Here is a 26,790-nt window from a genome sequence, read left to right as displayed (position 1 = left end):
GGACAATGCCAGTATTGGTTGCAAGAGCAAAAACAATCAATGGACTCTGCTGCTCCCTCAACTTGCTCAAGTCGATAATTTGAGTACCCTTATGCGGAACATCGCTAGCATGAGCAGTATGCAGCGAAAGCAGTACTCTCTGGCGAGCGGAGAAAACCGTGTGCAGGTGGGCTTTGGTGTGGAGAATATGAGTGCGACGTCTAGTATGTTGAGGAACTGGAAGACTGCGTGCAGCAGTGTATACTGTATATCTGAAAGTACAGGTGGAGTGTGATGGAGAGGACGTGGAGTGCCAACTTCTTCCAGCTACAGATGTTGACCGTGTTTTCGCTGGCGGTTCTCCAGTGGTGCTGCAAACAGGAGGTATTTCAGACACCCAGCTCGGCTGCCTATAGACAATTTGGATGTGGCTGAGTACCTGTCAGCTCATGCTATAAGACCCTGGACGGAGGAATGGACCCGGAAAGGATGAACCAAGGGGCATATCAATTGTGTGCAAATATGACAATCCCACTGCTGTACATAGACTTTCGCCATTTCAACAGTGCTGCATAAAATACCATTGTAGCAACACTTAGACATGTCCGATCAATCCAAAACTTTCCGACAGTGAACATTAGGTGTGTTAGATCATTTTTAAACAAAAAACTGAAAATCGAATTTTTGGTCTGTGGTCATATTTTAGCGTGCTCTGGCTCATATATCTCTGAAGCACCCTATAAAAGAAGCTCTCATTCTCTCTTTTACTTCAGTTTTTAGTCTAGTCTAGTCTACTCTAGTCTAGTCTAGCAGTCGAGACTCGGTCTCAGCTCTCTGTCTTCGTTTACTTTGAGCTCGGATTTGATACTACTCACAACGTAAAACTAACAGTCTTTGTCTGTTGATCGTGTGGGGTTGAACTTGGACCAAGCCAGCTATATTGGTTGGCCCCTGGGTTGTGTTGGGCTTGTCGTGAGGCCACACGTCTATATTCAGTCGCCGCTCGTAGTGATTTCGGGTCCGGTCACTGTGAGCCGGGGACGCGACAAAGATACATATCCACAGCCAACTGTGGAGGAGCAGTTGGGGCCAAACGAAAGATATGGCCAGCGAGACTGTAGCGCTGCCTTGTGATCAGTAAAGGAACAGTAGGGGAAGCAAACCGGCTGAAAAAAGAAAAAATGCCATACCCGCCGCCAAGACTCGAACCCGGGACCTTGCTCGTCATGAGCAATGCTCTTACCATCTGAGCCATGGGGCTAGGCCGAACCTAGAAGGCACCGACAAGACGTTCACTCCAAAGGCAGCTCAGAAAACGTGCCACGCATAATGATGGCACCTGGGTCTCTGCATTAGCGCTGAGATTTGTATTTATGGGTTCTCCACAGGCCTTAGCCTAAATCGTGGGAGTCTCCACCAACAGCTTATGGAGAAGAAGAAGAAGCTGAGGAGAGAAATAAAAATAAATGATAGAAAGATGCGGGGTGGTAGTAATGTAACACAGTGCTCTATAGCCTAGTTCACATTCGACGGAACGCTGACGGTACGGGACGTAAGGGCTGGGGTGACACGACATACTGCAGTTGTAGCGTCGTTCAACAGCAAACGGCGACAGTCATAAGGCACGATCCGTGACAGGGTGACTTTAGGACATAATTTCTTGTTTTTCGGGACTTCTTTTCAGTTATTTCTCCTTGAATGAAGCGGAATCAAGTTCACAAAACCAGTTTTTCATGACAACCAAAAAAGTAGCTTCGAAAGGTGTGCCATTCAAATAATAGCAACAGGAAATGATAAAACAGTTCGTCTGTCACGCTCCTGAACTATCCCTAAATACCATAAGTGACATCAGACTAATTCTTGCTAAAATTCAACTCAAGTCGTGTTAGCCATTCTGCGAGTTACCATGGAAAGCGCAGTGTTCGAAATGCTAAAAATTTCAAAGTACGTATCGGGAGTAGTCGGCGCACGACACCGTCTCCTGTTCACACTCAAAATGCAGCCGTTTTGTACGCTTGCGTCCCCGTCTACGCACGTCTACGGTATGAAAATATGAATCGATCAACAAAAAAATATTCCCGTCGCTTCCCGATCCGTACGGTAGTACGGTTGCTTCCCCGTTCCTGGAGTTCACAACAGACGCCGTCAGACTGTCCAGTCACTTCTCGTCGATCCTTGCGTCGCGTCCTGTCATGACCTGGGCTGTCGAATATGAACTAGGCTTATGATATGGCTACTCTATGTGGAATGAAACCAGAGGGCTCATAATAGGTGATAGCAACTTGAAGTGGGTGCAGACAAGAGCGGTAAAACATTTTGGCCTGGATACAGCACGAATGGCAGCCGGGAGGGAGTTCCATGTGGCAGTGGTGACAAAGACAAAGGTCGTACAGATGTGTGTGCTGGCTCTAGCAGGCGAATCGCGTGTCGCGTCGCAGAAAGTTGTATTGTGAATCGGCCTTAATTCATACCTCGTAACATTTTATCCTTCCTTTTTACCATAATTAAATTGGCCCACCATTCGAGTTCAACTTTGGTACAGGTAATTTTTTACCTGAAATAAAACGTGACCTAAAATTCAACCATGCCATGCCACACAGTGTACAAAATGCATTTTTGGATCTAGAAAACTGGTTAAGCGAAATTTTCGTGCTACCGAACCGTTGATTTTGGGAAATACCGAAAATACTAAACCAGCAAAAATTCCCAGTTTTACAGTTTATAACATACCGTAAAGTCTTGTACAAAAGTCGCGGCTTCTATGACTTTTTTACTGAAATTTTGCAGGCTTCTATATGAGACAGGCTTCTATTCAACTCAGGTATTTCTATGTATGTCAACACTAAAACCAGGCTTTTGTGTGATTTGATTGGCCCAAAATTGCGGCTTCTATTCAAGTGCAGCTTTTATACAAGACTTAACGGTAGTCTACTGGCAAGAAAGGCGGTGATGCTGTGCCAAGCGTTATTTGACCGAGCAGTTCCCAAAATCCACGCCTTTCCATCGACGACTTTTAACAAGCTGCAATAGGGCAGTAGCGGCGCCAGCAGTACAAGCAGGAAGACACGATCCGTGAGCGGAAAGCAACGCTAAGGCCGCTGTGGCCCTTGCTCGCCTCGGATGGGTTTTGGACCGTGCTAGATGTCATTGAAACTGAAACGTGGCACAAATGTCTGGCTCGCGGGTCGAGTATCTTTGGCCACGATTGCAGTATTGGCGGCACCACAAGGGTAGAAAGGGTGTGGGGAGAATCAGCCACGGCGATCTTAACCAGTCCTTGTTACGTTTGAATGCGTTGGGTTCTTCTGCCATTGCTGTTTCTACATTCTGCGAATCGCAATAATTATATTTAGGGGTGAAACGGTTCGGGTAAGGAACCGGCTTTGGAACCGCCAGCTGAAAAGAATCGGGTACCCGTTCCGTCAAATTTCGAACCGAAACTCGAAAACTCTCGTTCTCGTACAAATACATGTGCACGCCAAGTCTACTCAAGATTTTTAAATGTCTTACCTTATGATCACCGCCCTTCCAAAGGGTTCTCCTATCGATACTGGTCACTACGAGCGTACCTCCTTCGCACATGGACTCTCCGATGTCTCGTTCTTGCTCGTAAAAATAGTTTCCAACTTGAAAATAATTGTCACGGACGCATTTGGTCGGTCTGGAGAAAAGAGTGCATAGAACCGATACCCGAACCGTGGGAAATCATGCTGGCATTCGGGTACCCGAACATGAAAAACATGGAACCGTTTCACCCCTAATTATATTTTGTGTTGAGTAGCTGTACATTTGGCTGAGCTTGAATTCTTTTTTTGTGGCCATTAGCAAGAGTAAATAAGCTCAAAAGAGTATGCGACTGTCAATATGGTGTCTCCGACAGCGAAAACTCGCACCAAACAATTCAGGTTCCCTTTGTACTAGGTACAATGAAGGAAAATGAAAACGTCACATACATTTCTACATCAAGTTGCTTAGTTGAAGGACTGTAGGCCGTGTAGACAAAAGATAGTGCTACCACGTTCACGCCTAGTGTGTCCCTCTTGTTGCTGGTCTGTAATCTCCTGCATCTGATTGCGGCCCGTCATCTATGCTGCAGTACTGTCAAGTCTTATAACAAAGTGCTAAATCTAACGAGTTAACAAGGAACACACGCTTCATGCCGACCTTAATAACACACGCGTGCTCCGTCAAGTGTCAAGTTTGGCAGAAAGCGTGTGTTCCTCGTAGCAAGAATCAACTTCATGACTTATACCGCCGAAGTCGCAACTTCTAAGAGGAGACCTTTGCTGTTAAAATAAAAAATATTCTACAGAAATCAATGCTTATACTGTTGCTAGTGAGAGTTGAGAATGAGTAAGAATCTTTACCTTTGGTACACGTAAACCGGTCAATTTTAGGAAATCGTTATAATTGCGGCCCGTGTAATAGAATAATGGCTTTTACAGCATTTTTTTTATTTTTTTAATCACACTTGTTAGTGCATCACTTGCAAATTTTGTTGTTGCCACCTTTTCCATCGCTACTGTTGTGCTCCCGATTTGTATTACTTACATAGTTCTTGTGCATGCCTCTAGGCATTCTTAAGCTGTTTTCCTTTCTCAAGGTGGGGAAGCTCCACTGCAGGCGCTTCATTGCACTGAACACCCTACGCATGCCATCCTCAAAGCAAGGGGTCTCTTTCGCTGCAAATCGCTATGTTCACAATCAGGTTTACGACCAGGAACCTCCAGCAGGATATCCTTTCTATCCGTTTGAGTTGTTCATGCAATCGCCTAGGGAAAAAGAGCAGTGGAAAACACAGAGCAGGGCTGCAGCTCTCTTTCTGGCCGCTGCTTCCATGCACTGAGCAACGTTCTTTCCTTTCGTTTCAGAAAACGTTTGCGGTGCATTCAAAGGACACCCTTATACCGTCTACACCAGGGTCAGCAACGTGGCCAAGAATGTGTCTTGCCTCCCGGGCTTTCGTCTTGCGTCTGGCAAACCATCAACCATATACTGTGATGGCACTGACTGGACACTCTCTTTCTGCAGAGGTTAGTCCAACTCGGGTATAATTATTATTTCTATTACTGTAGTGTCTTGTATTAAAGCCTATCTCGAATAGAAAAAGCCTGTTTTGAATACAAGCCTGTTTTGAATACAAGCCTGTTTTGAATACAAGCCTGTTTTGAATACAAGCCTGGTTTGAATACAAGCCTGTTTTGAATACAAGCCCGTTTTGAATACAAGCCCGTTTTGAATACAAGCCCGTTTTGAATACAAGCCCGTTTTGAATACAAGCCCGTTTTGAATACAAGCCCGTTTTGAATACAAGCCCGTTTTGAATACAAGCCCGTTTTGAATACAAGCCCGTTTTGAATACAAGCCCGTTTTGAATACAAGCCTGTTTTGAATACAAGCCTGTTTTGAATACAAGCCCGTTTTGAATACAAGCCCGTTTTGAATACAAGCCCGTTTTGAATACAAGCCCGTTTTGAATACAAGCCCGTTTTGAATACAAGCCTGTTTTGAATACAAGCCTGTTTTGAATACAAGCCTGTTTTGAATACAAGCCTGTGTTGAATACAAGCCTGACTTTCAAGATACACGGTCTGTACATACTGTAAACCGCCCAATACTCTCGTCACTAAATTTTCGCGGTTTCTTTGAACCAGCGAGTTTGAGATGGTAAAAGTTTGCGAGACACTGGGGCCACTTACATCCACCCACTGTTGAAGTAAGATTTCACGCTGGTTAATATACGCGTTACTCTCTTCTCGCGAAAATAGCGAACATTAATCCGTCGTGGATGTTAGGCAGTTTACAGTGAGCATGGTTTCAGTGTTGACACACATAGAAATACCTGGTTTGAATAGAAGCCTGATGTGAATAGAATCCTAGCCCTTACATCGGCTTCTACTGGAATAAGCCCGACTTTAATACCCGGCCTTACAGTACATGAAGACCAGAGTGTGCAGCTCGGATGGGTTGCTGTCACGGCGGAATTCCGTGATGTACATTATTTTAGTGATTATAGTGCATACAAGCTTTGAAGCAGTATACAAGCACCTCAGTTGTACGCCCTACGCCATTTCCCGCCTCAGATCTGCGCAAAATATTATGTAATCACGGAATTCCGCCACCAAAAAGCACCCAAGCTGCAGACTCTGGTTTTCATGTAATCTTGATAATAATTATCCTATTCGCGATGGCAATTAACCATATTGCGTTACAGATCCTTTCAATGTTCTTCTCTTTCCTTTTCCTCTTCCACCTGTACTTTTCCTTAGTTTCCTCTTTTCTCTTTAGCTCTTCTCTTGTACCTTCTTGCTATGATTCACTGATGTGGGTGTTGAATAAATCATGGATTACACAACTCGGGGTATTGAGCCAATAGCCAAATGTAAAAAAATAAGCAAGCACACACACAGGTTACTACGAGTTATGAGTAACTGTCCACTGCTGTAACGAGATAATAAGATGACCTTTCCTTCGATCATTGGTCTTGCCATAACCTTGAACTTCCCAAGCCAGAAGGTTGTTGGTTTGCGCACTGGAGGTGTGTGAGAGCTAGGTCTCAGGTCGCTGAATGGCACAGTAACGTGTCAGTTTTGTGCCCGGTTATTGCACTTTCTGACTGATTATTACCTTGTTACAGTCGTGGATAGTTGCTTCATAACTTGTTTCCATGTGATTTCTTCTATTTAAATTATAATTATGTATTGGCTCAGTATCAAGTCAAAAGGTGTGATAACTAAGCACAAAACTGACACGTTACTGTAACATTCAGCGACCTGAGACCTAGTTTTAACACATCTCCAGTGCGCAAACCCCTTTTACATTTTACTTTTGGCTGAGTATCCGAGTTCAATTTTGAATTGGATAGTAAGAAATTTGAAGGGCCTGAACCGAGCTCAACCACATCTCCATTTCGCAAACCAACAGCCTTCCAGCTCCAGGTTCAAGGTTATGGTAGGACCTATGAGGGGATGGTGAGTGCAGCGAAATGTGCATAAACTATGTCCCAAGGCAACTAAGAATGTCGACTATTACAGTATTCTGTCACTTTTGGGCTGACCAGTGTTCCCCGAATATACAGTGAAGTCTTGTATAAAAGCCACACTTGAATAAAAGCCGCCCTCGAATAGAAGCCACAATTTTGGGCCCATCAAATCACACATAAGCCTGGTTTTAGTGTTGACATACATAGAAATACCTGTCTTGTATAGGAGCCTGTCTCATTCAGAAGCCTGCAACATTTCACCAAGAAAGTCATAGAAGCCTTTTATACAAGACTTGACGGTAAGTCACACCTTTTTACACTAAAATTCACTGAGGGTAAAAAAAAGGGGTGCGACTTACAATTGAGCATGACTTACTACTGAAGTCAATATATCGAAACAACATGGCTCCTGCTTAACATAGCACTGCTAGCCCTGAAACCTATAGACTGGAGCCCCCACATTCTCACACAGCTTTTCATGCAGCGCTACAAGACCCATGCCCACCCTCTCCTGGCATAATATTATTATTATTATTATTATTATATACCGGCATGGTCGGCACCCCATCCTCATGTTGCCTGATGATTGTGAGAGCATGAAACTTGAAGTAGTTGAAGCAAACAAGCCTTAATTGTCCTTGATGTTCTGTGTCACAGATATAGATGAATGCAGAGTACAACCACTCCCCTGTGAGCTGAGTAGATGTGTCAATGAATTGGGAACGTACCAATGCTGCCCTCTCGGCTATCGCAGGAATATATCTCTGCCGACACGCTGTGGAGGTTAGTCACTTGCTCAAGCCGTGCGTGTCTTCGGGCAAGAACATGTTCTAAAGTGTCCTGGGGATCTTTACTGTATGTGTGTGTGTGTGTGTGTGTGTGTGTGTGTGTGTGTGTGTGTGTGTGTGTGTGTGTGTGTGTGTGTGTGTGTGTGTGTGTGTGTGTGTGTGTGTGTTTGTGCCAGCTAGTTCGGTTGGTGGGTACACTTATGCCAGATAGTGTTGGGCATGTTGCCAACGGGCTCGGCTGCTTGAAGGTACAGGTCGTCCCCCGTTAATACGAGTCCGGTTAGTACATAAACCCCGTTAGTACATAAGAAATCTCAAGCCCCGGACGAAACGTGGTCACTTCCATACAAATTTTGTCGGTTAGTACATAATTCGTTAGTAGATAAACCCCGTTAGTACATAACATTTCTCCGAACCCGCATGTCACCTACCTCAATAGTACATAATTTGTTGGTCTTTTGGCCTTCCAGTGGGGGCACGTCGTGTTCTAGTTTCTACTTGCTTGTGGACGCAATTGGCTCAGAAATCAGAGCGCACATCACAACCTACAAAGCTCTGTTTTTTTCCGAGTGACCGTACAGGCGCGGCTGGGCATGTATCATGTAATAATCTAAACTGTAGAAGTCTTCGCTAAGGGCCTGGTCAGACTGCGGCAACTTTTGGTTGCCTGACAAAAAAAGAACAGCGTCCAGAATTTGAATCGCGATCACACTACACATCACGGTGGGAAGAATGAAAATTCAAACTTCATTTCGAGCGTCAAGTGGTAATCTCCACGAACGACGTCAAATTCTTCACCTTGGGATCGCCAACACCTTCAGTGCAATCTTTGCAACCATCCTTACGAGTTTTGTTGTTGCCCGTGGCAAATTAGCTCCTCGATATCGAGATGAAAAAATCAGTGATTATCAGCGTCAATGGCGTATCAGCATCAAATCCTGTTTGGAGCGGAAAAGCGTGGCCCGTTCTTGCTTTTTTTTTTGGAGCGTCAACTCTCCCTTTTGCCGCTCTGGCGGCAAATTACTATGGAGATGCGGATTATAATTCTAGGATTATTTCGATTTTGCCGCAGTCTGACCAGGCCCTTACTGTGACCGTTATAACATAATTTTTATGTTATATCGAGGGAATCAAGAATATCTCGGTGCCTAATCATGGTAGCAAGAAACAATCAGAAAAGTTGAAAAAGTGAAAAATTCTGGTACACAAGCAAGTTATGTACACTTTCGTTTAGTACATAAACCCCGTTAATACATAACATTTGTCAAGTCCCAGAGATTATGTATTAACGAGGGACGACCTGTATATTGTTGTACCTACCAATTTTGTTGGTTTCAGGGTTCATATACTTTCTATTTGAAGTGTACAAACCTGTTAACCATAGACTGCTTCTGGCTAGATTAACTCTTGTGTAATCAATGGTGCTAGTGAAGCTTATCAGATCCACTCTGATTTAGCCACCCACACTAGTACCAAGTATTACCTACACTGGGGCAGGGGTATCTGCAGTTGGATCCCGGGACGGATACCCTGATGCCGTCAATCCTTTTTTTCTGCACCTTGTCCTCACCCACTTACTGAGGTGTGGTGAGCCCATAAGTGGGATCATTTCAAGTCCACCCTAGTTTGGGGATTTCAGGGGGTGTCGGCCGTTGGGTGGTTCAATGGCCAATTGAGTCATCTTTCCAAGATTCCTTTTGAGTCTCTCTCCCCTCTCCCGGGGAGACCCACGTAACCAGTTTTGGCAGTGAGCAAGTACAAGTACAAGTGTGTGTGTGTGTGTGTGTGTGTGTGTGTGTGTGTGTGTGTGTGTGTGTGTGTGTGTGTGTGTGTGTGTGTGTATGTACCGATTCGGCTTGACCTTGAGAACGCCCCAGCCTGCAGCGAGATACACCGTGCCATGCGAGCTCTTCAAAATGGCAAAGCATGTGGTCGATCAGAGCTAACAGCGGAGATGCTCAAGCGCGGCTCTGAACTGGTGCCTAGATTGGAGATGTTGTTGTCTGAAGTCTGGCGGACGGAAAGGGTTCCTCAGTATTGGGAAGACGCCATCTTAATCCCAATTCCCAAGAAAGGTGATCTTAGTGAGTGTGGTAACTGGCGAGGCATTGCGCTTCTAGACGTGGTCGGCAAGCTGGTGGCAATAATAATAGCGGATTGCCTGCAGCTGGTTGGAGAGAAATACCTGCCTGACTCCCAGTGTGGTTTTCTCCGTGGTAGGGCATGCTCAGACATGGTGTTCTCAGTACGCCAGGTTGCCGAGAAATTGCATGAACATTCATCAAAGGGCTTTGCGGTGTTCATCGACTTGCGCAAAGCATACGATTCAGTACCTAGAGCAGCCACGTGGAGGGTTCTCTCCAGGCTCGGTGTGCCGGATAAACTGATCTCCATCATTCGGTCGTTCCATGTAGGCATATCTGCATCCATCCGTCTCGGCCCAGATCTGCTGGACCCTTTCCCGGTGGGCAATGGCCTACGTCAGGGATGCACTATGGCCTCGATCCTGTTCAACTTGTTCATGGGTACGGTTGTGGAAAAGTGGCATGCTACCATCTCCAATGACGGGGATATCGGTGTCCAGGTGTCGCAGTTCCGCAGAGACTGCTTGTTCAATACGCGCCTCAGAGTGTCGCAGAGTGACTACAACGGATTGTCAGTTTGCGGACGATTCGTCGCTGTTCGCCAAAACCTACGGTGGTGCTGAAAGGGCCTTGGCCTTGTTTCGGGAGGTTGCAGCATCTTTTGGCCTGTCAGTCAATCTGGGCAAAACTAAATTCATGCCTATGGGCGTTGGTGTGGTGGCGTCGGATATGTTGCCTTTTGGTAGAACCGTTGAATACGTGGACAGCTTTTTTTTATCTTGGCTGACAGATCACCCTTGATGCTAGAAGTAGCTTTGATGTCTCTCGCAGGATCGCTGCAGCTTCGGGTGCATTTGGCGCCTTGAAGAAGGCTGTGTTTGCGAACCCCGAGTATCCTATCGGTCTCAAGCGTGTTGTGTACAGAGTCACTGTGTTGGCGGTACTCCTCTATGGTGCTGAGAACTGGCCTCGAACCTGGGACCCTGCTTGTCATGAGCAATGCTCATGACCCACCAGGTTCGAGTCCTGGTGGGTCTGGCGTTTTTTCTCTTTTCAGGCAGTTCACTTCCCCGACTGATACTTTGAATTTGAAGTTCTCCCAATCCTTTCCAAATTAAATCACTTTCTTTCACCTCTGGTAGTTTCCAGAAACTGACCGTGGTTGGTCCCCTGGGGGAGGGAAAAAGACCCAAGTGCCATCAGTATGTGTGGCACGTGTTGTGAGCTGCCTTTGGAGTGAAAAACTTGTCAGCGCCTTCTAGGTTCAGCCTGGTCCCATAGCTCAGTGGTTAGAGCATTGCTCATGACAAGCACGGTTCCCAGGTTCGAGTCCTGGTGGGTCTGGCGTTTTTTTCTCTTTTCAGGCAGTTCACTTCCCCGACTGATACTTTGAATTATCATTATTATTATTAACACAATGTACGAGAGAGCTTGGAAGCTCAGGGCCCTGCGCTATGCTTTGTTGCCTAGCTCATCGCGCATGTTGTTAGAACTGATGGAAATGCTTTTTTCCTTTGATTAGCTACATCATTGTATTGCAAAAACGTTTCAATGAGATACTGAAGTACAAGTAACGTCTTCTGCATAGCTATGGGACCGGCGCTGACTCTGCCGATCACGGGCGTTCTGGAGTCGACGGGATGTCTGTCCTGACGTTTTCTGGGACCGGCGCTGACTCTGCCGATCACGGGCGTTCTTCTTCTTCTTATTATTATTATACTGACGGCAACTAACATCCATTCTGATCGCATTTACTCGTCTCCCTACTTCGTATTTCTTTCCAGAAAATCTCCCCATACAGCAGGGAGTCGTTTACATAATATGACTCCCTGCTATACATCTACATGACGTTATAATTATTATGCTATCGGCCTACACGCGATTCCCGGGCTGGTCGACAGGCGGCCCAGCCAGCCTGCTAGTGGGATCTCGGCCTCGCACACAAATCCACACAAAATTTAATGGTACTGCACTGAATGCATTCCCCCCCCCCCATACACTTCGCATATATACTCATTCTCTTGATGGTACCGTACTCTTGATGGTACGGGACAGGTACGGGATAGCGCCAGGCATGTCGATGGCACAAACAAACAAAAATATTGTGGCCAGCTGTCTTTGCTGGTACGGTACAGTACGGGACAGATACGGGATAGCGCCAGGCGTGACACAAACAAACAAACACACAAACAAACACCAAATTAAAGCTGTGTGGACCCTGGCTAGCGCCAGACGTTACTGAAGTAACGTCTTCTGCATAGCTACGGGAATTAAAATGCAATACAACATACACTGGAGAAGAAATCAGAAAAATAAAATATGAGCTCAAAACTGGAACGAAAAATAGCAAATAGAATCAAAACTCACGATGGAATCACACTCACGATGGAATCAAACTCATGATGGAAACTACAACCCAATGAGTTGGAAAACCAACCACAGAATTAGATATTGGGAATAGAGTCAGACACAACAACAACCGAAATCAGTACACCAAAAATCTGTCCTACAAAAAACAAAGGAACAAGAAAAACAAGAAAGACGAAGTACAAAGAATCCCCAAAAAAGAGGGGAGAACGGGATGAAAGAGGACCGGAGAGCGGCAAACCCCAGGAGGACTTAGCGTCACGTAGTGGCGGGAATGCGGGCCTCCACAGAAACAGCATCCACATCCGCCGCCAGACCAGGTGCACGGAATGCACGGCGACTCCCACGAACCATCAGGACGGAGTCGCGGACAAGGCTGAAAGCCAGGTCTGTCCGCAGCTTTCCCATCACGAGGGGATAAGGCTGCGAGAGCTTGGTGGAGAGCTTCATTCCGAGCAGCTTCAGGAACCGGGTGGCCTCCTTCGCCAGGGCACCAGCAGAAGACAGGACGATCGGGGTGAACGACGTGTGCTCAACTTCCTGGATCCGGGCACCGTATGGCGACTGCTTCTGACGCTCGTGCCATTGGAACACCTCAGCCAGCGGGCGAGATCGGTACGACTGTGCGTTGGGATAGAACACCCTTACATCCAAAAATGCATCAGTCTGTACCGTCCAAAACTCCCTGGCCTTGATGTCCGGTCTGGCGTCGTCCACAGTGAGCAGGGCAGGACCATGGTCAAACGTGCGTACCGTCGGTAGAGGTTGCAGCGGTGGCTCCAGCTGCACATCCTCAGACACTTGAGAAAGAAGTTGGCCCAGGTAGTTGCGGACATGGTTGTGCCGGTGGATGGGATAGCCGCCCAACTTGCAGATCATTGCGTGGTCGATGGTGAACGGCCGGCCGCATGGACACTCGGTATTATTATTATTATTATTATTATTATTATTATTATTATTACCCGAAGGATGTACCCAGAGTGCTTGACAGTGCTCAACACCACAAAGGCAGAGCGTAATACACAACAGAACAACAAGGACAATCAAGGCTTGTTTGCTGCTGCAGCAAACAAGCCTTGATTGTCCTTGTTGTTCTGTTGTGTATTATTATTATTATTATTATTATTATTATTTTCACTAGTTTGAGGGAAAGAGACAAACGGGAAAAGTCTGAAGAAAAAATTGACTGTCACCACCAGGACTCGAACCAGGGACCCTCGCTTGTAGCTAGCGATGCTCTAACCACTGAGCTATGGTGTAGTCGTCATCCCAGCAGAGACTGTTCATTATTATTATTATTATTATTATTGTGAAGTGTGTGGGTACAGTGAGGGCTGCGTCCCACCCGCCTGTGTGGATTCACAGGAAGTGTGAGTTACGAATTCTGAAGAAAATGTTGAACAGTCTCTTCTGGGATGACGACTTCACCATAGCTCAGTGGTGCTACAAGCGAGGGTCCCTGGTTCGAGTCTTGGTGGTGACAGTCAATTTTTTCTTCTGACTTTTCCCAGTTGTCTCTTTCCCTCAAACTAGTGAAGATTTTATGACTTGGGGCTCCGCGCGTACTAGAGTGTAGGTTAAGTGTGTGGGTACAGTGAGGGCTGCGTCCCACCCGCCTGTGTGGATTCACAGGAAGTGTGAGTTACGAAGTCTGAAGAAAATGTTGAACGGCCTCTGCTGGGATGACGACTACACCATAGCTCAGTGGTTAGAGCATCGCTAGCTACAAGCGAGGGTCCCTGGTTCGAGTCCTGGTGGTGACAGTCAATTTTTTCTTCAGACTTTTCCCGTTTGTCTCTTTCCCTCAAACTAGTGAAGATTATTATTATTATTATTATTATTATTATTATTTCGTAATAAGTATTCGCATGCAACGACGCAAATCCACACAATTCAGTAGACACTTCTTTTCTATCAAACGTTTTCTTTCCCTTCTCTTCAGGATAGTACAGGGAATGTTGGAAATTTGGAAAAACACATAACTATATAGAAAAATAGAGAAAAAGTCAACACTTCAACATAGGCGATAAAATGACTAAAGTGTGAAAAAAAAAAAACTCGAAAACAAAAGCAGCAAGTTGTAGACAAACACGTTGAACACATCAAGAAGCACTTGTCACACTTTCACGAGGTGTGACACCAAACAACTGCAACGATAACACATTCTCCTTCTGTACACATAGTTCTGGATCTAGTTTACGAATATACAGAGCTTCTAACACAGCAAGATGTAACTTAGACCTTCCACGAGTTAAAACCGAAAAGACATCATCACTATACAACTCACGACAATTAGCACTTCCCGACAAATGACGCTTGATGGACGATGTCCGATCATTTAGCTCTGTCACCTTCGACGTTTGCCGTTGTTCTCTTCCGTTTGGCTTGTTGACACCTCCAACGTCCTTTGAATTCATGGTCGTTTTCGTTTGACTTCTCGGTCTTCCTCGTTTCCTCTTGTTGATCGTTGTTGTCACTTCCAGTACCGACGTATTCAAATCTCCAGTACTTCGTCTCTTCACCTTGCTTCTGGTAACTCTTCCGGTGTCCGTGAGCTCCGGTGTCACATGGGGCGGTTTTCGGGATGGTCTTCCTCGCTTCCTCACGCTAGTCTGAGATGGGCCAAGCTCCCCGCCCGTCGAGGCGGAGGCGCGCATGCGTACATCTACACTGGACGCAGACAAAGGCGTTCCAGTATCGGACTGCACAGCACATTTTGGAGGACGGCCACGACGAGGACGAGTACCACCACGAGTACCACGAGCGTCAACAGGGACAAGACCTAACGGCACATGTGACACCGGAGCTCACGGACACCGGAAGAGTTACCAGAAGCAAGGTGAAGAGACGAAGTACTGGAGATTTGAATACGTCGGTACTGGAAGTGACAACAACGATCAACAAGAGGAAACGAGGAAGACCGAGAAGTCAAACGAAAACGACCATGAATTCAAAGGACGTTGGAGGTGTCAACAAGCCAAACGGAAGAGAACAACGGCAAACGTCGAAGGTGACAGAGCTAAATGATCGGACATCGTCCATCAAGCGTCATTTGTCGGGAAGTGCTAATTGTCGTGAGTTGTATAGTGATGATGTCTTTTCGGTTTTAACTCGTGGAAGGTCTAAGTTACATCTTGCTGTGTTAGAAGCTCTGTATATTCGTAAACTAGATCCAGAACTATGTGTACAGAAGGAGAATGTGTTATCGTTGCAGTTGTTTGGTGTCACACCTCGTGAAAGTGTGACAAGTGCTTCTTGATGTGTTCAACGTGTTTGTCTACAACTTGCTGCTTTTGTTTTCGAGTTTTTTTTCACACTTTAGTCATTTTATCGCCTATGTTGAAGTGTTGACTTTTTCTCTATTTTTCTATATAGTTATGTGTTTTTCCAAATTTCCAACATTCCCTGTACTATCCTGAAGAGAAGGGAAAGAAAACGTTTGATAGAAAAGAAGTGTCTACTGAATTGTGTGGATTTGCGTCGTTGCATGCGAATACTTATTACGAAACTGTTTTCCCACCGCCTCCAAACTACTGTTTGAATTATTATTATTATTATTATTATTATTTGAAACTCGGATGTTGAGCCATAAATAAATGTAGAAGAGAAAAGGACATATGCCTAGTTATTGCACTTTCTGACTGTATATAGTATCATGTTACAGTGATGGATAGTTACTCTTAACTCGTATCCATATGTCCTTTTCTCTTCTACATTATTATTATTATTATTATTATTTAAATAGGCATCGAGGCGACAATAGTTTTAGAATTGCGATCAACAGAACGAGCTGAACCGACATTTCACAAGGGCTTTTATTGTATTTAAAAAACGAGTGGATACGAAGGCAGTTAAGAACATGGAAGACAGAAAAAATGTGATATGGAGAAAATGATCAACAAAAAAGTTGCAGTTGAGTGTGTTAGAAGCTGTTTGTCAACGTATTCATAAGCCTAATCTGTGTGTCCAGAAGGACAGCATTATTCGTTTGAAATTGTTCTAGTAGCAGCTTGTTCTGTCTGTTTGGCCCTGGTTGGCCATGGTGTCATATCTTGTGTCACAGTATACTAGTAGTCTTTACAAGTTCTTTAAGTGCTTTCGTAGTTTTTCCTGTTATTACCTTAGTGCTAGGATTATCATTTTCATAGGTGTTGTTTCTTCTCACTCCATTTCTCTTTATTAGTATCTTTCTGGATTGTTTTTCATTAGTACAACGTAGCTTCCTGAGGAGTGTTGTGCGAAAACTAGTTCGAAGTACGATTTTTTGTTCATCATTTGATTTCATGTCCGTTTTTGTTGATTTCATGGCCGTTTTCGTTTCACTTCTTGGTCTTCCTCGTTTCCTCTTGTTGATCGTTGTTGTCACTTCCATTATCGACTTATTCAAATCCCCAGTACTCCGTCTCTTCACCTTGCTTCTGGTAACTCTTCCGGTGTCTATGAGCTCCAGTGTCACATTGGGTGGTTTTCGAGACGGTCTCCCTCGCTTCCTCACGCTAGTCTGAGATGGGCCAAGCTCCCCGCCCGTGGAGGGGGAGGCGCGCATGCGTACATCTACACTGGACGCAGACAAAGGCGTTCCAGTATCGGACTGCACAGCACATTTTGGAGGACGGCCACGACGAGGACGAGTACCACGAGCGTCAACAGAGACAAGACCTAACGGCACATGTTGATGGATGCGTGCGCCCAGGTGTTGAAGGGTTCTACCAACGTACTGATCTTCACATTCTCGGCACTGAAAAAAATAGATAAGGTTGTGTAGCGTGGCCCAAGTGGTTGGGCACACAACAACCAACAAGTCTCACCAGAGCAAGGAGAAGTGGTTGAAGAAATGAAGCATGATCTTTCTTCAGAGACAGAGCTTTTTATATGTGCCAAGACTAAGAGAGTTCAGGTTTCACATAACAACGAGCAACGGTTTAGACCAATCAGGAGATAGAGAGATGGCACAGATTCGGCCAATCAGAAGACATGTATTGGAAGAAAGTAAAGAAAAAAAGGAAAGCTTCTGAAAAAGGTAGGTTCGAACTTCACATGCAAAGGATACTAGTCTTATTACGGTACAGGTTTTAACACACCAAGCTACAGTGACACAGGCACTTGACTTTCGGATCCATGGTTCATTTACAGTCGATGCGCCAAGCCAGCTGAGTAAGAAAAAGAAAAAGGAAAAAAGGCCCAACCCTGCCCGGCCAGCTATTTGGACTTACGGGGGTCGCCATGGCAAATAATAAGTACTTCGAAGTAGTAAAAATGAGCTAGTGTGGCTGTGAAAACAGTCTATATGACAATATTCAGTCAGCCATAATGGATGCCTCCGCAGCGACCACAGCTGCAGATGACGCGACAGGAGCATGGGCAGAAAACATGGATCGGCTACCACGCACACACATTACACTGGCCCGTATTAGCGCTACGCAGGCACTTGACTACAATGCAACAGGTACAAGGTTGAAGAATCTGCATGCTCTACATGGCCCCCTCCCAGATTGAATCACGTCCTCGTGATAAGGTGAATATTGTAAAAATAAAAATAATGAAACGAAAGAACCCAAGGAAGAAGCTATATAAACTGTGTGTTAAATGCCAACCCAACACTATATCTAAAAAAACTCAAATCTCAATCTCTCAAATCTTCACAAGAAAATTGTACATATCAATTGTTCTTGGCTCTCATTGACGGTATCGCACCGGCCTCTGGAGATTTGCCCGATTGCGTAAGTTATACCCACCTGCCTGTGGCATGATCGGAACGGCCGGCACAACGGGAGCTGCCGGAACAGCCGGGACTGGAACAGCCGGAACTGGAACAGCTGGAACTGCCGGAACTGGAATAACCGGAACTGCCGGAACAGCCGGAACTGCGTCTTGCACGTAATCAATTAGCGCCGGTTGAGGTAGGTGTGCTGGCACTGGAGCGTGCTGCTCCTCCGGTACTTGAATCGTTGACTTGAGCCGGTTGATGTGTACCACCTGGAGTTTCCCTGTATCACAGTGCTCAATCCTGTACACCACGTCATCGATCACCTCGACAACTCGATACGGCCCGGTCCATGGCTTGAGGAACTTCTTTGTGTTGCCTGCTTTCACAGCTGGGTTGTGTAAGCGCACCTTGTCATTGATCGCAAACCGTGGCTTGGTCGTCTTTACATCATAGTAGTCCTTCTGACGTTTCTGTGCCTTAGCGCCAGCTGATCGAGCGTGAGAAAATGCCTGCTGCAAGGAGATCTCGAGATCAATCATATAGTCAGGTACAGATTTGACATGTTCTCTGGAGTCGTTAAACATAATATCCACTGGCAACTTAAGCTCTCTGCCGAACATCAATCTAGCTGGGGTTTCCTTGGTTGAACTATGTACGCTACTACGATACGCCAGTAAACAGCGTTGAATATGCAGGTCCCAGTCATTGTGATTGGCATTGACTCTGGCACTCAGCATGTTCTCAAGTGTACGATTCATCCGTTCAACTAAACCATCACTAGAAGGATGATATGGAGTCGTGCGTGTCTTCTTCATATCTAACAGTTCACAGATGGATTTGAACAAATTTGACTCAAATTGCGCACCTTGATCAGTGTGGATAGACAGTGGCACACCGTAGCGACAAATGAAACCATCAATCAGTGCCGAAGCTATTGTCCTAGCAGTCATATCCGGGATGGCAAACGCTTCTACCCACTTCGTGAAATAATCAGTAATCACAACAATGTAGAGGTTACCTCGATTTGTTCTGGGCAGTGGTCCCATGATGTCCATAGCGACACGTTGCAGTGGAAAGGATGGTTGGTCCACCTTCATCGGAGCGCGAGCGGTTGGTGCTGGGGTACGCCTAGCTGAACAAAGCGCACACGCCTTGCAATGCAGCTCAATGTCAGACGACATAAAAGGCCAATAGAATCTAGCTTTCACCTTCTCTAGAGTACGTTCAGTAGCGAGGTGGCCACCACTACACTCATTGTGCATCCCAGTCATAATTCTCTGTCGCAAACTGACAGGTACAACAAGTTGCAGAAATGAGTTGCTACCATCTACTGAAGTGTACGTACGATACAATAAGCCATCTTGCAGAACCAGCCGTTTCCACTGACTCCACAGACGTATCAAGGTTAATGATGCTCCTTTCATAGCACTATCACTGCGTTTAGGCCTGTCTAACAATGCTTGTTGCCAACCAATCATGCAGTCAATGTCACTGTCTTCCGCTTGAGCTCTGCGAATATCTTCTGCACTAAAAAAATCTGCCCAATTGCTTCCAAGTAAATTGCTATCATCATTCGCATGTTCTGCAGGTTGTGATTCAACGTCAACATTACCCACGTATGCTTGATGTCCAGAATCCTGCGTCAATGTATCACCAGCTGCTGTATCCGGAGAGACTGATGGCATGGCTGTAGGGACAGGAATGGAAGACTGGGAAGGACAGACAACAGTAATATTTGGATCCATTACTGAAGGCTCGGCAGTGGCCGATGCAGGATGCTCCGAATTGTCCGCAGGTTGGCTATGGAACCGTGACAATGCATCTGCGTTGGCATGCTGAGTACCTCTACGGTGGACAGTTGTGAAATCGAACGCTTCTAGTTTCTCCAACCATCTCGCCAGGATACCTTCCGAATCCTTGAAAGACTTCAACCAGAGAAGGGCTTTGTGATCGGTTCGCAAGGTAAAGTTTGCACCCAGCAAATAATGTTTGAAGTATTGCACAAAGAAGACCACTGCATACATCTCACGCCGAGTTGTGCCGTAGCGACGTTGGCTCTTACTAAGTGAACTACTAGCATACGCAATTACCTGCTCTCTGCCCTGATCGTCAACCTGCGATAGAGTTGCACCGATACCAGTGTCAGAAGCATCCGTGTCCAGGATAAACTTGCGGGATGGATCCGGGTACGTCAGGACAGGAGATGACGTGAGCTTCTGCTTCAGGATATCGAACGCTTGCTGACACTCATCCGTCCACGAAAAGCTTGCCTGTTTCTGCATTAGCTTGTGTAGCGGTGCTGCAATTGTCGCGAAGTCCTTGATGAACCGCCTGTAGTAGGAAGCAAAACCTACAAATCGACGAACCTCGGTTGCAGAGCTAAGTGGTTTGAGACTGGTGACCGAACTGCAATTCTTGGGATCAGGGCTCACACCACCTCCCTTGAACACATGCCCAAGATACGTAACCGACTTGCTCAGAATCTGGCACTTACGAGGCTTGACCTTCAAACCTGCTGCCCGGAATTTTTCAAACACTAGGCGCAGTCTAACCAGATGCTCTTGAAATGTTTTCGAGAAAGTTATGGTGTCATCTATGTACGCTGAACATACGCTTGGCACAAGATCACCCAGAACCATGGTCATCAGGCGCTGGAAAGTTGCTGGGGCATTGCACAACCCAAATGGCATGACTTTCCATTCAAACAATCCAAATGGAGTGACAAATGCTGATTTCGCCCTTGCTGCATTAGTTAGCTCTACCTGCCAGTAACCGGATGCAAGATCTAGGGTTGTGAAATACTGTGCGTCACCCATGTTGTCTATCGCATCATCAATCCGCGGAATGGGGAATGCGTCTCTGACAGTTACAGCATTGAGTTTGCGATAATCGACACATAGTCTAATAGCTCCATCAGGCTTCCGAACAACAACAATAGGGGCTGCCCAAGGACTGTTGGAAGGATCGACTAAACCCTCAGCTAAAAGCTGCTCAACATGTTCACGAACCTCATTGGCATGGTGAAGCGGCAATCGTCTAGGGGCTTGGCGAATAGGCTGGCTGCTAGTGGTCTCGATGTCGTGTTTGACAACACCGGTAGAGCCAAGATCCATTGCTCCCGTTGAAATTATGTCGCTGAACTCCGAGAGAAGAGACCTGACGGCTGCTGCCTCTTCTGTATCGAGATGACTAAGGTCAAACAACTCAACAGGGTCAGAACACATATCAGCAGCATTACAGCTTTCAGCAGTACAATCAGGCTCATCCGCGGCTTCTGCGGCTTTCTCAACAAAGCAAGATTCGAACATGCCAACAACTGTACCCTTGTTTATAGTGACAGGCCGTGGTAGCAGGTTCTGCAACCTGACAGGAACAGTACTGTTCTCACTCACGGTCGTGACCACTCTAGCTGCACTGACACAAAATTTATCTACGAACGACTCTGTTGGCTCTACCATTCCGCAAGATGGAGACATAAACTCAGTGTCACGTAATCTACCTTGCGTAATCAACTGAGAATAGCCCTGTAGAACAACAGATTCAGCCAATTGCACTGGAATGGGGTCTCTTTCCACTCTCTGACATGAAAGGTGCTTGGGCCCAACTCCCTGTGTTAATGGAAGGGTCTGATTGCTCAAGCGCAGACAGCCTTGTCCCAGATCCATAATACAACCGTGCCTACGGAGGAAGTCTATGCCTAATAGTACGTCAGGCTCAATGTTCGCAACTACCATAGTGTGCTGAAGTTGGAGGCTGCCAAACTCTAGCTGCACATCCACCGCTCCTTCCACAGTCACGCCACTGCCATCAACACTTCGGACTGATGTAGAAATTTTGTTTAATTTTATATGCTTATGTTGTTGATAGAATGCTGAGCTGACAAAGGAAATCGAACTTCCAGAATCAACTAACATGCGGACATCAGTTATGCATATTGAACTTACTTTGCCGATAACATACTGGCAACTTTCAACAGCAACGGAATGGCATACTAAATCGGAAGGCGCGGCGGGCAGCACTTCCGGGCCATGGTGGTTTGGAGCTGACTCTGGACCCTCTATGCCAACTCCCGGCCGTTTCCCGAAGGGCGCTGACGTTGTCCCCGGGGTGGAGGTGCAGTCGGGCAGTACGCAATCAGATGTTCGGCACTCCCACAATGGTAACAGCGGCGCTGTTGTTGGGGTTGCTGCTGGGGTTGCTGCTGCGGTCGCTGCAAAGATGACAGAGCGGTTTCCAATCGTTCCATCCTTACTAATAAGGCATCCAAACGATCTTCCCTGGCAGCACAGACAGCCGCGGCCACTGGCTGAGACGCACTAGTAGTAGCGTCCGCTTGGAGTATGGCAAGTGCTCGAAGTCCTTGCTGCAGTGCCTGGTCAAGAGTTCGGGGGTCTTGGCGACGTACCTCCATGCGCAACTCTCTGCTGTCCAGACCTTCAATAAATTGGTCACATGCCAGCTGGTCCTGCACGAGGTTTGGCAAGGTAGGGTACGCTCTGCGAGACAATCGGCGAATCACCTCGCAGTAATCAGACAACGCCTCCTCACCTCGCTGTCGTCTGGCCTTCAATTCCGCTCTGTGGAGGTCGGTCCTGACGGGTGGAGCAAACCGACCCTCCAGAGCTACCAGTAATTGCTGAACATCCTGGCGTGTCGCGACAGGAAGCGACTGGTAGTAGCACTGCGCATTATCTATCAAGTACAACGGGATGTACTGTGCCTGGTCCTGCGGCGTCCACTGATTAACCAGGCAAACTTGAGTGAAATGGTCACGCCAAGTAGTCCAGTCCGAGGCTGCTCCACCATCAAAACGTTCCGGAGTTGCCCATGGCCGGATGGGTCGAACGGGAGCTGGCTGGGCGGGCTGAACTGGCTGGGCGGGCTGAACTGGCTGGGCGGGCTGAACTGGCTGGGCTGGCTGCACTGGCTGGGCGGGCTGAACTGGCTGTGCTGGCTGGGCTGGCTGAACTGGCTGGGCTGGCTGAGCTGGCTGAACTGGCTGGGCTGGCTGGGCTGGCTGGGCTGGCTGAGCAGGCTGGGCAGGACGGGGCGGCTGGGCCGGCGGTACTTGCTGGTTAGGCTGTGCTTGGGCCATTCCGAACCAGGAATCACTTCACATTGTCACAACAACAAAAACATAGCATGAAAAAAAAACCCGAAACATCCACCGCTGCCACCAGTTGTAGCGTGGCCCAAGTGGTTGGGCACACAACAACCAACAAGTCTCACCAGAGCAAGGAGAAGTGGTTGAAGAAATGAAGCATGATCTTTCTTCAGAGACAGAGCTTTTTATATGTGCCAAGACTAAGAGAGTTCAGGTTTCACATAACAACGAGCAACGGTTTAGACCAATCAGGAGATAGAGAGATGGCACAGATTCGGCCAATCAGAAGACATGTATTGGAAGAAAGTAAAGAAAAAAAGGAAAGCTTCTGAAAAAGGTAGGTTCGAACTTCACATGCAAAGGATACTAGTCTTATTACGGTACAGGTTTTAACACACCAAGCTACAGTGACACAGGCACTTGACTACAATGCAACAGGTACAAGGTTGAAGAATCTGCATGCTCTACAGTTGCTTATACTAAGGGTAGGTAGAACGTCATTTTTTTCAGTGCCGAGAATGTGAAGATCGGTACGTAGGTAGCAGTTGTTTGGTGTCACACCTCGTGAAAGTGTAAAAAGTGTTCCCTGATGTGTTCACCGTGTTTGTCTACAACTTGCAGCTGTTTGTTTTTCAGTTTTAACACTTTAATCATTTTGGCGCCTATGTTGAAGTGTTGACCTTTTTCTTTCTTTCATTCTCTATAATTATAGTTATGTGTTTTTCAAATTTCCAACATTCCCTGTACTATCCTGAGGAGAAGGGAAAGAAAACGTTTGATAGAAAAGAAGTGTCTACTGAATTGTGTGGATTTGCGTCGTTGCATGCGAATACTTTATACGAAATTATTAATTTTATTATTATTATTATTTTAAGGTGGCTGGGGCGGTACAACTTTTTAGGGGTCATTTTGATCACATTTTGACTGCATTTTTGAGTTTATCGGCAAGGTGGTGATGAAATTCGAAAATGTTTTCTGGTGAATCTCTGGCCTTTCTAGCCTCCTATATTTTTATTTTTACTTTTTGACAAAATTTGAAAAAGTTTTATTAAAGGTCCGTGAAAAATAACACGAACCTTTCATAAAACGTTTTCAAATTTTGTCCAAAAGTAAAAATAAAACTATAGGAAGCAGTCAAAAATTTCCCAAAAAAGTTGTACCGCCCCAGCCACCTTAAAACGAAGGTAAGTTATGGGTCACAAGTATCCACGCAAACACACATCCAGTCATAATAAGGCACTTGTCATAAATATCCGAACGTTTTCGGTCCCTTCTCATAAAGGATTATACAGGGAATGGCTCAAGTTGGAAAGACTGAGAAGGGACCGAAAACGTTCGGATACTTATGACAAGTGCCTTATTCTGACTGGATGTGTGTTTGCGTGGATACTTGCGACGCAAAACTTACCTTCGTTTTAAAGTATTATCCGCCTCCGACCTCTTTTAAAAAATTATTATTATTATTTGTAAGAAAGGGTTTGCTCCCCACACCGGAGCTTGCAAACCCTTTCTTACAAATCATCGCCGAAGTCGCAACCACTACTTCGTATTATTATTATTATTATTATTATTATTATTATTATTATGGCAATAAGTAGGACGAGCTGAAGTGACATGTGGACTACTTTATTTACAATTTAAGCGATGGAGACGATGCAAGAAACAACCTAAAGGGTAAGGAAAAATACATGTAAGAAGAAAAAGGGCAATGGAAAAAAAAGATGATTCGAATAAGTTTTCGTACAACACTCTTCAGGAATCACCGTTGTACTAAAGAACAAAATGAGAACAAAGGAAATAATATAGCAATCAAGGTAGAGTGACACGATACAATGACAGCACTGGAATATCGAGGTGCGATTTCTCACAAAAGTGTGCAGAAAACAAGGGTATACAAGTGAGAACTAAGCGTGACAATTGTGTATCAGCAACAACAACAAAGAAGTGAGAACGAATGATAATAATAACAATAATAAACAAGAAGGTGACAAAACACATTTAGGCACAAGTGGCAACAACGTTGCCACACTACACAAAAGAACATTATTTGAACAATTTAAGGGTAATAACACTATCTTTCTGGACACACAAATTCGGCTTATGAATGCGCTGACAAACAGCTTCCAAAACTTGTAACTGCAAAAGATAACCATGACGAGCACGGCACAAAACAGAAAGACAGGAATCAGAATAAGTACGACAACAGTCAGTACTAGAAACCAAATGATTGTATACTGAAGACTTGTTATTATGAGACGGACGCACACAATCTCGACTCACGCGCACACCCTCACACTCACTTTCAACCTCACTCAGCTCACCTTCTCCCTCACTGTCCGAATCAGAACCTGCTCCGTCATCCACAGCGGTTTGACTCTCCCCCTCACTTGCATCGTCCAGCGTCTCACCTTCACCACCCATGCCAACCGTGAATGCCGTTGCCTTCATGTCAGTCGTCGTCCTTTCCGATTGTTTCCTTTGTATTTTTACCGTGAATTCATAGGTCCGGTTGTAATCTGCTGTATATCTCCGTGGTCTGTCATTTGCTGCTTTGTTTTGCGGATTAGTTGTTGTTGTTGTTGGATGTGAACCTGGTGTTGTTGTTGGATGTGAAGCTGGTGTTGTTGTTGCAGCCATGGTTGTTGGTCTTTCTGTTGAATCCAGCTCTAGTTCCGGTGGGACAAATCGACCGCCGCGGGTGCTCTCCACCAACACAGACCTCGAAGGAGGAGGGTCAGGGGGAGGCAGAGGTGCTGTCACCACTCGAGGCACAGCCCCATGCAAATCACCCAGAGGCACAGACTTTTGCACACCCGAGGGCTGCATTAATGGCGGTTCCGCACCCACCTCCAAAGAGCTGCCAAGCTCAAGCCCGTCCAACACAGATGTCAGAGGGGGAGCGGCAGACAGCGGCAGGGAACTATCCTGCTGTGTAGGTGATGGGTTTTTCCTAGGTCTCCCGCGTTTGGGCCTCTCAGATTGCGCACTGGGTGGAAGGATGTGAAGTGGAGTGTGTTGTTTGATGCGTGCGTTCAGGTGCTGAACAGTCCTACCAACATACCGACTAGCACAATGTCGGCATTCAAAGTTGTAGATAACATGACTGAGGTGGAGGGTTGGTAGGACGTCCTTCCGCACCGTGAACGCACGCATTGTTGTGAAGACTGGCACAACATGTACTGCATAATAAGTACGACGGACGATAGACTTGACTTCGTGCCACACTTTGATCGATTCCTGCCCCTTCCATGGCAAACATAGATAGACGGGACAGCGAGGTGGACCAATCAGCACCGATTTCGGTTTCTGCTCCATGGACAGAAACTTACGCAACAAGAATTCCGGATAGCCATTCTTCAAGAAAACAGATCGAAGAAAATCGAGCTCGGCCTGCAGCTTACTGGGCGAACAAATACGTTTCGCACGGTCCACGAGGTTACGAACTAAGTTGACCTTGTATTGAGACGAACAATATGAATCGAAGGCAATGTACTGACCGGTGAACGTAGGCTTACGATACACAGAAGTCAACATTTCACAGCCAGTCTTCTCTACAAGCACGTCTAAAAATGACAACTTACTAGACTGCTCGTGCTCCTGGGTGCCCAAATCACCTGGTCACCACGCCAGCAGGCGACAACGTTCACACCAAGGTTCAACTCGAGTGACAGGACTGCACCCAAAAAAGGTCAAACAGGCTAGTAAGTTGTACCCTGCAGGCACGGTGACCAGGTGACTGGCGTACGCTTGTTCAACCATGTTCGATTGGGAATACAGGA

General features: G+C 46.1%; 1 protein-coding gene across 1 annotated transcript in view; it reads left to right on the top strand.

The window, feature by feature from the left end:
• LOC135812726 (fibrillin-2-like) overlaps positions 1–26,790 on the top strand; it is a 43,387-nt gene that overhangs the window by 6,182 nt on the left and 10,415 nt on the right. Inside the window, exons 2-3 of the mRNA XM_065325985.1 lie at positions 4,851–5,012; positions 7,619–7,744. Of these exons, the coding sequence (XP_065182057.1) occupies positions 4,851–5,012; positions 7,619–7,744 (288 nt within the window). The remainder of the gene's footprint in view (positions 1–4,850; positions 5,013–7,618; positions 7,745–26,790) is intronic.

Source organism: Sycon ciliatum, chromosome 3 (genome assembly GCF_964019385.1).
Source record: "Sycon ciliatum chromosome 3, ocSycCili1.1, whole genome shotgun sequence".
NCBI classification, from domain to species: Eukaryota; Metazoa; Porifera; class Calcarea; order Leucosolenida; family Sycettidae; genus Sycon; species Sycon ciliatum.
Note: the sequence above shows the minus strand (reverse complement) of the source record. Positions and strands in the feature narration are given on the sequence as shown.